The sequence below is a fragment of the Quercus robur genome, chromosome 3 (genome assembly GCF_932294415.1).
Source record: "Quercus robur chromosome 3, dhQueRobu3.1, whole genome shotgun sequence".
In the NCBI taxonomy this organism is placed as follows: Eukaryota; Viridiplantae; Streptophyta; class Magnoliopsida; order Fagales; family Fagaceae; genus Quercus; species Quercus robur.
The window spans coordinates 63890439-63903276 of NC_065536.1; the positions used below are offsets into that span (position 1 = coordinate 63890439).

At 34.8% G+C, this 12838-nt stretch overlaps 2 protein-coding genes and 1 pseudogene across 2 annotated transcripts; 1 reads left to right on the forward strand and 2 right to left on the reverse strand.

The window, feature by feature from the left end:
• Positions 1–359: 359 nt before the first annotated feature.
• Positions 360–5932, forward strand: LOC126719929 (cytochrome P450 704B1-like; annotated as a pseudogene).
• Positions 3408–5635, reverse strand: LOC126718864 (nuclear transport factor 2-like). Its single transcript, XM_050421224.1, has 5 exons — positions 5262–5635; positions 5139–5179; positions 4345–4604; positions 4188–4253; positions 3408–3794 (listed from the first exon to the last, which is right to left on the reverse strand). Exons 3-5 carry the CDS (start codon positions 4549–4551, stop codon positions 3591–3593), a joined length of 477 nt encoding a protein of 158 aa, XP_050277181.1. The 5' UTR covers positions 4552–4604; positions 5139–5179; positions 5262–5635; the 3' UTR covers positions 3408–3590.
• A 527-nt stretch (positions 5933–6459) lies between the features above and the next one.
• LOC126719930 (uncharacterized) lies at positions 6460–12313 on the reverse strand. Its single transcript, XM_050422428.1, has 6 exons — positions 12269–12313; positions 11518–12212; positions 11133–11414; positions 10423–10717; positions 6807–6869; positions 6460–6576 (listed from the first exon to the last, which is right to left on the reverse strand). The coding sequence occupies exons 1-6, from the start codon at positions 12311–12313 to the stop codon at positions 6460–6462; spliced, it is 1497 nt and encodes a 498-aa protein (XP_050278385.1).
• Between the last annotated feature and the right edge of the window lie 525 nt (positions 12314–12838).

Sequence of the window (12838 nt, forward strand, 5' to 3'; positions counted from 1 at the left end):
GCTGGCTCTTTCAAATGAAGCACCGCCCTGGAGATATCGAGTCTTTTATGCAAATTATATTTTTATTAGGTCTGCTAGGTTGTTTTTGCTGCCCCCTCGTCTTTCGGGTGTCAAGGATACTAATGGCAGCCCAAACGGGCCATCCCTGGTTCCCTCTTAGTAACATGTGCTGTAAATAAAATTACATATAGCAATGATAGTGACCCAAAATCACAAATTTGTACTGAAAATTTTGTCTTCAAGTCCTTGTGGATTGTCCTCTCATATATATTATATGTTGAAGAGGATAAAATCAAAGTGGACGGTCCAATTTTACAGGACCTACCACAGGCGTCTACACTAGGTTGACGGACAAAGAGATGGTGCAACACAACGACATGTATTGGAGGTGGACGGATGACCTATGGTGGATGGATCGCCTACGGTGGACGGGTACTAAGTGGCTGGTGGCAAAGCTACGTGGCACCTACATGGTTTATTTGGTTCTCAAGGAACTTTAAATGGAAATGACTTGTGCTCCACGATTAATCCTAGTCAACAAAATCTCCATATGGAAAGGATCCTGTCAAATATGTGCATTTACCAGGATCTTCTCTACAAGGAAATATTCCTCTTCGCCAAGAAACCAAAGTCAGTTCTACGCTACTATAAAAAACCCAAAACCCTTAGAAACCAAAGTACGCATAACTGATTCCAACTCTGGCACTCTAGAGTTGTGAATATTTTCTGACTTAACCTTCGGAGGATATTGGGCCGGTACCACACCGGTATTCTTCGTAGGGTTTTCTTCTTCTATTTGTGTTGTGCAGGTCTTGCCTAGGGCACAAGAGGACCGTGTGACTAACTGACGATTTTCGGCATCATCACATATTATAAATTTTCTTTTCCTGAACCAGATGGATAAACCTTGGCTTTTGTTGCTAGTGTAATTGAATGGACTATGCATACTAAGACCCCAAATTCATTTCTATCGAGAGCCAACATGAATAGGCAATGGTATACAGATATTTAACCTAAGATTTGTTCTTAAAAGATAATTACAGTAAAACCACATGTGGTTTGACCCGAATTTACATTGCCCATCCGTGGTTTAAAAAGTGCAACTTTACCCACTTAAGGTATGCTCCATTAAGGGTTTCATAACCAACCTCTAACAAAACAGGGGTAAATATTCATTTTTACTCCCATTTTATGTCTCTTCTTCCAAAAAATTAAAAAAAAAAAAAAAAAAAAAAAAAACCTGAAAAGAAGAGAAAAGAAAATCTAAAACTCAGGTTTTGTAAAAATCAAAAACATCAAACCAAATAAATTCATAATGGAATGACATTAAATTCATATTTTCAAAAGCTCCACCCTTTAGTACTGCCTTATCTAAATAAAATATAAAAAATTTCTTTTCTAGGATTTGTTGATGAGGATAACTTTGGACTCTATATGTAAAGTTAGATTTGGAATTGGGACTTTGGGTCCAAATCTACCAGATAATCACTTTGCTCAGGCTTTTGACAGTCCAAACATCATTGTGACACTTCGGTTTATTGATCCACTGTGGAAAAATAAAGAAACTCCTGATTGTGGGCAGAGAAGCTTTACTTGATAAGTGCATTAAAATCATTGATGACTTCACCTACTCAGTTATTCGGACTTTCGGAGAAGGGAAGCAGAAATAGTAGAAGCTAGAGAGAGTGGCAGAAAAAAAGGGGTGAAAAATGGACAGTTGTCCCTAATTTTAAACTATGCTGCAAAATACCCCTATTTTGAAAGTATTTAGCAAAATGCCCCCATTTTTAAAACTCAATATTAACAAAATCGAGTTATAGGTGAAACTCGACAATAGCAATGTCGAGTTTTATGCCAATTTTGCCACTTAATTTTTTTTTTTGAAAATTTAAGTGAAACTCAACATTGCTAATGTCAAGTTTCACTTAAAAATATACATATAACTCGATTTTGTCAAAATCAAGTTTCGAAAACAATGGCATATTGCTAAACATGGGTCATTTGTTGTATAGTCTATAAATTAGGGGCAAATGCCCATTTTCCCATAAAAAATGTGGTAAAATGATAGAAACTCTTTATGTTTTTTTTAAAGCTTGTTTCTCTAGCATTACTGAAAGGTACAAATTCACTATTAAGAAATTTTTTTTCATGATAAAAATATCAGATAAACGATGATACATTGTCAAGATTTATTTAATTAAGTGAAGACATGAAAAGCAATTCGACAGACAAGAATCTCAGAGATGTTGTCCTGAATTTTGTGATTGATGGCCGTGACACAACAGCAACTACTCTCTCATGGGCTACATACATGATAATGACCCATGCTGATGTAGCTGAGAAGCTTTACTTGGAGCTCAAAACTTTTGAAAAAGATCAAGCAAAAGAAGAGAATGTGTCATTGGTTCAGTGCGACACTGAGGACTCTGAATCATTCAATCCAAGAGTAACACAATTTGCAGGACTCTTGAATTATGATTCTCTGGGGAGGTTATAGTATTTGCATGCAGTGATCACAGAGACACTTCGTTTGTACCCGGCAGTCACACAGGTTTAGCCTCTTTTTTCCTATTCAATTGATGCATGCTATGAAACCTTCTACCGGGAAAGTAAACTAGTTTAAATACCCTATCTTTTTATCGATAAAACAAGAATAGTTAACATAAAAGATGACTTGAATGGGACATTGCTTCCCTTGTTCAGCTACTCTTTTGCATGTTAAAATGATTCCAAGTTTCTTTTGGAGTGTGCTGAAGAGCGAGAAGTAAATCCAAAGGAAAAAACATTTGATGTCCACCTATAGCTACTCCAAATGGTCTAATTCATAGCTCTGCCCCAAGGGCAGAACGGCCAAAGCTGCATTATGGTTCCAAAGCATGTAAGCTATGGAATACTTAGAATTTCATGTTCTATACTGGACTACAACTTTCTTCAATGAATGAAGCGGATTGACCTGCTTTTCGTAGAAATTATACTTCTCTAAGCTCCTTTCAAGAGCATACTCAATGAATGAACATTTTCTGTTTATAGGACCCCAAGGGCATTTTAAAAGATGATGTCTTGCCGGGTGAAACCAAAGTAAAAGCAGGAGGCATGGTAACTTGCGTTCCCTACTCAATAGGTAGAATGGAATACAACTAGGGCCCTGATGCAGCTTCATTCAAACCTGAGAGGTGGCTCAAAGATGGATTCTTCCAAAATGCATCTCCATTCAAGTTCACTGCATTTCAAGTAAGTACTTGAAGTTTTACGCTCCGTTTGTTTCGATGTAAAATATTTTACATATAAAATATTTGCAAGAAAATACTTTCATTTTACAGTGTTCGGCAGCGTACATGAAAATGTTATGTAAAATATTTTCCAGTGTTTGGCACAACGTAAAATGGAAAATAAATAAATAACCAGTAAAAATTTAAAACATTTTTTTTTTATTAACTTCCAAAAATTACATAGGGACAGACGAATGGCTAAAAAGGTTGAATCTACTTATACAAGTTCAAAATAATGAATATACATTGATCATGAATGTTTAAGGGATACTATGATAAATTATACTGAGACATCACCAATGATTAAAAAGGTTAATCTATTTATAGTACCACTTCTTTGAGCTTTAGCTGAAGCTTGTAAATCATCTTGTAAACTTCTTTTGAGAAATCACCTCGCCTCTCAAATTCATTTCTCCCCATAGCCATAGCCTCCACTAAAATTTCCACCACTGAAGTTTCCACGGCCCCTAAAGTTATCATTTCGATAACCAGCCCGTCCAGGAAACCTCCCTCTGTCATTGTTAGCTGCAAGAAACACCAGACCATCAGTTCCAACCATATGAAAAAGAAAGCACAAAGGTAGCCATGGCCCATCCAGCAGGCACTCAAAGACTCCACACTCTCATCACATAAAATAACCGAATCCATGAGACAAAAACACATAAGTTACTTCACAACATTAAGTTAACAAGCGTACCACACATATCCACAAAGTATGAAAAGTTAATCATGACAGCCATACAGAAAACAGAGGATGAAGTTTTGTGTGTCCTTGCTTGGTGGAAAATGTGAGAATGAAGCTTAGACTATACAATGGTAGTTTAGATAGGTAAGTTATTGTCGATTAAAAGGTTAATCCCCAATATACAAGATAACAACAAATTAGGTGGCAAAGAATATAAACAGAAAAGTCAATACCTCAATAGCACTTTGCATCGAACTGGCAGATTCAAATTCCACGAAACCAAAACATGTCCCCTGTTGCTGGATAGAAGATAGCCAAATAAAAAACATGTGAACATCATTATAAATAAGAAATCTAAATGGAGTTAACAAAGTTATATATGAAACATACCTTGCTACTTCTAACTTGAATACCATTATGCTTAATAGGCCCAAAATTGTTGAAAACCGCTTCAAGTTGTTCAACAGTTGCATTCATAGGCAGATTTGGTACAAATATGGCATGAGTCTTAGTTGGACATGTACAATCATAGATATTAGAAGAAACCAGCTGGGTATGAAAAGGGAAGTTTGTATAACATCTCAAATTGAACACCATTCCAGGTATCAATAAATAAGTTCACGAGAAGAAATAAACACCTGCAAATATTTCTGGACAAAATATAACATTATCATAATACTAATTAATCCAAAATATCAAATTATTCCATAATAACTCCAAAACATGTCACTCAGTGTTGCATAACCATCCATAAGCACACTTACAACAACAAAACCCAAAGACTACGACAATATAGCTAACATTAACACATAACCTTCCAAAATATGGAATTGTTCCATAATTATTAATAACCTAAAGAATACCATGGTACCACTAACATGTTTCACACAACGTATCCAGCAACTTCAAGTTAGAAGGTTTTGTTGAAAATTTTCTCCAACCAAAACTTTCTCATCCTATCATAATGCCACACATAAATAAACCCCCCCCCCCCCCCCTCAAAAAAAAAAAAAAAAAAAATCCATATCTGAAAATCATAAACCCTAACTCATATCAAACAACCAATGTCAAAATCATCAAAAAATAAATAAATCTCAGACAACTAAATCAACACTGAAAAACCCATATGAAAAACGATAAGAAATCAAATATGTGTAAATATTATGATTCATCAAAAATAAAACCTGAAACTTTGAGTTTTTCCAGCAAGGAGTAGAAATCAAACCTAAGAAAAACCAGAGAAAGGTTAGAGATGAAGAAAAACGAAAAGAAAAGGAGAAATCTAATCTAAAAACACAGAAAACTACCTGGGTTTCGCCGGCGATGGGCGGCTCCGGCAGAAGCTGGAGCTGGCAGTTTATAAAATAAAAGAGTAGATTAAACAGATTAAACATTGGAGCCAAGGATTGATGGGAGAGAGGACTGGAGGTGGCTGGGTTTTTTTGGAGAGAAATATGATCTGGGAGAGTTTGAGCATAAAGTGACCATGGGTGGGAGCGAAAAGAGAAGAGTGATTAAGTATCCGAGGTTGCAAAGAAGTAAGCAATTGTAAAATGTTTTACCAAAATTTTAATTGTAAAATATATTACATAAATTTTTTTAGATTGATTTGGTTGACTGAAAATATTTTACTTTTGACGAAATATTTTACTGCAAAACAATTATAGTAAAATTGAAAAATATTTTTTTGTAAATATATTACATCGAAACAAATGGAGCATTATTTACCAAGGTTTTGTGTTTGGGAATTTACTGGACTTTGAGGTGTTTCATGGTTCTTGTTTTCTGTGTCCTTCAGGCTGGGCCAAGGATATGCCTTGGGAAGGACTCTGCACATCTCCAAATGAAGGTGGCATTGGCCATTTTGTGTAGGTTCCACAAATTCAGTTTGGTGCCAGGTCAACCAGTGAAGTACAGGATGATGACAATACTATCAATGGCGCATGGCTTGAAGCTTACCATAGCAAGACGATCTTAAGATGCCATAGTAGCTGTTCTTCTGTCATGCAATTAGCATCAGACTGTAATGCAAGGGCTGAACAGTTTATTAACCATTTGAAAGCTAAAACAGAACAAATTGCTAACTATCTTATGCAAAGAAGAGAAATATGGAACATTATAGCACTATATTTTGGGGGCAAAAGGGTAAGCTTGTAGTATTCACTAAACTAAGGGGTAATCTGGCGCATCTGATTCAAAACCAAAATAATAAAGGACCATGATTTTAGAGGGGCTGCTTTGCTTGCTTTCTTAATACTATCGGTGTTAAGAAGGAAGATTGATAAACGTTGGGATGTTCAGCAAATAGCTATAAATTTGAATTCTTTCTTCAGCTTAAATCTGAAGTTGTTCCATAAAGATAAAATCATGAAGTAATCTGATCTAATACAAATAAATCAGTGTGGATATTATATACATGGAAGTATGATGGTAGTTATAGTTTGCTTATTTATATTCACTTGAACTATAGTGAAAACTGATCTTGATGAAGACAAACAACAGAAACTAAGAAATTAATTTCTGCTTCTGGTCTTGCCATTCATTGATTTCAGCTTCTATCTTTGCTTGCACTAACGCGTGAAAACCTGAGTATGGCTCATAACCAAAGAAGGTCTGAAGAGCCTGAAGCAATTTAAAATACCAGATATAAAGCATGGTCAGAAATGGTAAAGGAGTCCTGCTAATTAAAATAAAATTACATACCTCCAGCAGCACAAAGAAGGGAGCCATTATAAAGGCTTGAACAAGGTTATCCAAAAGAGCCGGTGCTCATCCCTGCAGAACATGATTGAGTTTAAGCTATAATAGTCTGACAGATCATTAACCATGTCGCAAACAACAAAATTAGTTACCTCAAAGATCTCATGGCCAATAAACTGTACAATCCAATACAATAGCTGAGCCACCAGCACAACCTGGAAATAATTTGGTAGCAGTTGAAATTAAATGAGATAAAATGAAAATCCCTTACATAATTTGTACTATCAAGAAGAAAAAAGCACATTAGTAAAAACTTGAAAGTACAGGAAATTGGTGCTAAAGCGAGCAACAGCTTTGTTTCAGAGAAACAAATTAATATAAGCAAAAAAACTTCTCCTCCTGCACAGCATGGACTGATATTCGTCCCTATGCCATCCACAAAATCTCCAATGAAAAATGAGTAGCACAGCCAACCAACTAGTAGGCCAAAACGCAGTTGTTAGCATTATTCTTATATGAAGACATTAGAACTATAGCACTACTAACAACACCCCCCCCCCCCCCCCCCCCCCCAAAAAAAACACCCAAAAAAAGAAAAAGAAAAAAAAGTAGTCGTATGATCCAAAACAGCCATGCAACAATTATTCTTTGTAACCAAAGAAGATCCACATTTCTTAACCCAAGATTTTATGACTCTAAACAATGAAGGGAACTAGGGAAGTAGCATCCCTTTGATATTTAATTTTCTCAAGACTAATGTTCTGTGAAAACAGTTAAAGCTAAAGCAATATGCCCCCATTTCCATTCTATAAGACTTAATTTTCCAAACATAACTGAGCCTCATTCAGCATCAATGCACTCTTTTCCTGAAATAATTCTCCCTCATAGAAGCAAAGCTGTGTGGGTTTCACAAATCATTCACTTTCACTCTCCTAAATAAACCAGAGACCAGGGGCACCTTTAACGTTAATTCAGGTACAAACTTCTGATGCTTTAACCTTATAATGCTTGCATTCCTAATATTTTCTAGCCCATAGTGTATTAGTTTTCTTCCCAAACTGCATCAAGATGTAAAATGTGACAGGCTTTTATTTGTCAATACACTTATGAGTTTCTTTCATGTTGTGAACAAGCTTATTGGAGCCATGTTGTAATAGTGCAGTGTGTCACTGTCAATGGATGGAAATGGAAGGAGATGATTCCAAGGAGGTGTCTTTGGAGCTATAAACATTATATTGAGTATACATCAATAAACAGATAAAGACAAAGGAGTCAATAAATCTAAATATGAAGTACCCCCCACATTTTTTACTTATTCATCTAGCAATTTTTTCATACAACAATTAAAAAGACCAATTACAGAAAGCTTTCAGCTTCAAAAAAAAAAAAAAAAGACTGGGCCCCTTGTAACAAGTAAGATTATGCTCTTTCCTCAAATAGCTACATCTTAAACTCATAAAATTACTAGTGCCAGATAATAAACAGATAAAGACAAAGGAGTCAACAAATCTAAATATGAGTAACCCCACATTTTTTATTTATTCATCTTGCAATGTTTTCATATAACAATTAAAAAGACCTATTACAGAAAACTTTCAGTGATTTTTTTTTTTTTTTGAATGGGTTCCATTGTAACAAGCAAAGATTATGTTCCTTCCTCATATAATGACATTACAACTGAGCTGGCAATAGCTAAAAACTGTAAAACAACCTCAAGCAGGACCTGTTACAATTCACAAAGTGGGACCTTGATGCTGCACGCCTAAGAATGTGTATATGAGAAAACTTTTTTAAAAAAATTTTAAAACAAAAAAATTTATTTGCTAGTTATGAATGGGCTTATTTTGACAAATTATGTATAATGCATGACAAGCCATCCTCACTTGATAAAATTGTTTCTCCTTAACTATTCTTGTAAAATAAAAGGAAACAAAATGGAAGACAATATATGCCCCAAAGAAACAACTAAGAAAAGACAGAATAAGGAATTATATCATAATATGCAACAAGAAGCGAAGCGGAACTGCTCTAGCATTTCTAGTATTACATAATCTTGATTACTAGTCTAATGTGAATATGACAGTAGAACAGAATAACATTCATCTCAGCATAGAATAAGGCTGCCAAGAAAACAATGAAGCAACAAACAAAATAAGATGCTAAATCGCTTTTACTTTCATCAAAATATGGTTAGTACATATAGCACAACATAGAACCAAAAACCATTCATCCAATAACACATATTCCTTCAGAAAATAAAAATGATCCTAAACTCTAATAATTCCCAACGAAATTCAGTGATCAACAAAACTGAATACTAATTCAGCACTGTAAGGGGAAACAAAAGAGTGGTTTTTTACTGTCATTGTGGCCATATGACAACGGTAAACACTAGCTCAATTACAAAATATTTCAAAAGGCAAGTTAGTGCCTAAGAAGCATGGACATGGACGTGCACACGACACTACATGGGACACATTGACACTGCAATTCTTGAAAAATTAGGACAATATGGCATTAATCAATATATCGTTATGTATATACTATTTATTTTTAAGCATATTTTATGTGTATTCTGAGTTTTCAAAATAAATAACAACTATCAGAATCTATAAAACCTTATCTAAAATCGGAGGAATTTTTAAAAGAATAAGTTATATTTTTTCTTCTTGACCCAATAAGGACACGCATGTAGTGTGTCCTCGGTGTGTCCATGTTCTACAAAGTAACTCAGGAATTTTGGAGTGTCTTGTTCTTCTTATGTTAGAGCTATAATATGTAAAAATGTTCTTCATTCAGAATCCTGAAAATTACTACAAATTGTCCCAAAACAAAAAGGATTCCCTTATGCAAAACACCATAGATTATCCAAATTCCAAACCACATGTAAGCTATCTACTGCAGCAACCACAAATGATTCCAAATGACTCCAAGCATAAACAAATGCATAACTCTCCCATAACAAAACAATTTATAAACAAAAGACCCTTTCAATTTCAAATACAAAAGGAAAGCCATAGTAAATTTATGAACAAAAACTAATAATAAACTAAGAATTGTACCTTCCAAGCTAGTGAAAACCCGAGTCTACTTGCAATAAAACTGCTAGCAACCCAACAAATAGCACAGAGCAGAGCTGCCACAAACACCATATGGATGGCTATGCTTATTCGGTTGCTACGATAAGAACCATGGAAAGCAAAGTGCTTTTCAAGGTCAAACAATCCGATCTTTCCCATTGGGGTATGGGGAAGCTTTTTTCAGGGAAAGTAAGTGATTTTCTTGCGAGTTTTCCCGAGAAAAAAATAGGGTTTTGTTTGGATTTGTGTGAGGGAAAGAGCGTTTTGAGAATTGGATGAAAAGGTTTGCGAGTTGTTAGAAAAGAGAACGACAAATTACAGAGGTTCAAAGACAGAACAGAAGCCATGGAAATGGCTTCATTTTGTTTTCATGAGTAAACACGTTGTGACTCGTAAATATTAACAGACCAACTCAGTGGCGACTCCAGGAAATATTTTCAGGGTGTTCCTCAATAAGCATAAATTACACAATCTAATAAAAAGAAAATTTTATATATTGACAACAACAACAATCAAAAAATACACAAATACATAGAATTTACAATTGCTTTCTACGAGTTTTCATATTTTGAAATCGTTGCATAATAGTCTCATTATCAATGCTACAAGCTACATCTTTTTCAATATACACAATCAAGCAATCATTCATCCATTGATCTCCCATTCGATTGCGCAGTTCATTCTTTACATATTTCATTGCTGAAAAACTTCTTTCTACTGTTGCAGTAGCAACTGGAAGGGTCAAAGCTAGCTTCACTAGCAAATAGACTAATGGATAAGTCTCGTGTTTTCTTGTGCTCACTAACTTTTCAGCAAGTTCACTAACTCCTTGAAGCTCTAAAAAGAAGTCATTGCTGCGCATATCAAAAATATAATTTTGCAGTTGAGAGTCAAGTGCCAAAATATCTATCCCAAGAAAATCAGAGGGATAGAACTTAGCTAGACGTATCAACTTTTCCTTATCGAAAGCCACAAATGAATTACTTGGATTCAAGCAAGCCATACAAAGTAGCAAATCAGTATTCGCCTCAGAAAAACGGTTGTTAAGCTCTTGAAGTTGCATATCTATGACTGTGTAGAATAGCTCAACACGATAATGATGTAAATTTGTATTTTGTTGGGTGTTGCGTCGCGGCCTCCCACTAACTACAAATATCACTTCCATGTCCAAGATAGGAATATCATGTGAGGTACAAAATAAAGATACTTCAGCCAATAAAGATGCCCATCCATCATCTCTCATCACTTGCAACCGTTGCTTAGACACTTTAACAAGATCCATAGCATTTACTATATCTTGATTTTTTTTTTTGTAATGCTATTGACAACTCATTTGTGATCCCTAAAATATTTTTCATCAAGTGTAGAGCAAAGACAAATTCAAAAGAAAGAATTGACCTCATAATAGATCGAGCTTCAACTTTTTGGTCGGAGAGGCCATCTTCTTCAATAATCTCTAGTACATCAACAACAGCAGAGAACATCAAAATCAAACTAAGAATGGTCCCATAATATGATCCCCAACGTGTATCACCAGGACGTTTAAGATTTGTCTCTTGATTCAAACCTTGCCCACCTCTACGTACACCATTCTCTAAATCTTCTTTAATCTTGGCAAATTGTGTATCTCGAAGAGCATCTCGTCTCTTACAAGAGCCTCCAACAACAGTTACTAAATTACTAACCACATAAAAAAATTTCAGCAATGTTAATGTGATTTTTAGCAACAGCAACAAGTGTCAATTGAAGTTGATGAGCAAAACAATGGACATAAAATGCTGACTTGTTCTCTTTCAAAATTAAAGTTTTGAGACCATTGATATCACCTTGCATATTATTAGCCCCGTCATAACCTTGCCCACGTAGGTTCGATAAACTCAAATTATGTTCACAAAGTAAACATTCAATAGCATGCTTGAGTGACAAAGCGGTAGTACTTGCTACATGTACAATACCAAGGAATCGCTCTATAATAATTCCTTCTTTGTTCACATAACGAAGAACGAGGGCCATTTGTTCTTTCACTGAGATATCACGTGACTCATCAACTAATATTGAAAAGAACCCATTGTCGAGATCCTTGATGATGGCTTTGGATGTTTCACGTGCAATTGCATTCACAATATCTTTTTGAATGTCAGGGTGGGTAAGCTTGCAATTTTTCGAAGCTTTTTGCAACACTTCATTGATAGATTCATTGTGATCCCCCAAAAATTGTACAAGCTCAAGGAAATTTCCTTTATCACTTGAACCTTGAGATTCATCGTGACCACGAAAAGCTAATCCTCGGCATAAAAGGAATCTTATGCAATCAACTATTGCATTTAATTGAATCCGATAGTCAATTTTATCTTGATTTGATTGCTTAACAAAAACACTTTGAATGTGTTGCTTTTCATTCAACAAATCATTACCCTTTTTGACAGCTTGGTAATGAGCACTATTAACTCCCCCAACATGGGAATTTAACTTATCTTTCTGATTCCAAAGTTTGAATCCCTTCGTTACAAAAGTGTCACCTCCCCCTTGCTTACCAACGTCTTGTCCAAATAGGTAGCAATAAAAACAGAATACTGCATCTTTGTCTATACTATATTCCAACCAGCATCTATCTTTATACCATTTGGATAAAAATCGACGGGGCTTTCCAGAAAAAAAAGATATAGGGTAATCATCACTGTGTAAAACAGGTTGACAAGGGCCTTTTGTTAAATAATATCTTCTTATTTCATCATGATGATTAGGATGATAAGATGATATTTTTTCTCGTAGCCCAGGATCTGAAGGAAGATTCTCTAAGTTAAAGTCAACACGAATTCGCTTAGAAGATGAAGATGAATCTTGTGCAGGAGCTGAATCTTGGGTACGTGGTTTTCTTATCAAATATTTGTCCATAATTCTAGCAAAAGAATAAACAAAAAACTATAAGTTTATTTGAAATATTAATAAAATTATTAATTATTATTGTTTAGTTGTTTTATTAATTTGTTTGTTTTTTATAAACTATAATTTGTTACATTATTGTTTCATTAATTATAAAATTATTAATTATTATTTAGCCTAACATAATTTAATTTATTTGTCTTTTATAATACATTGATTAA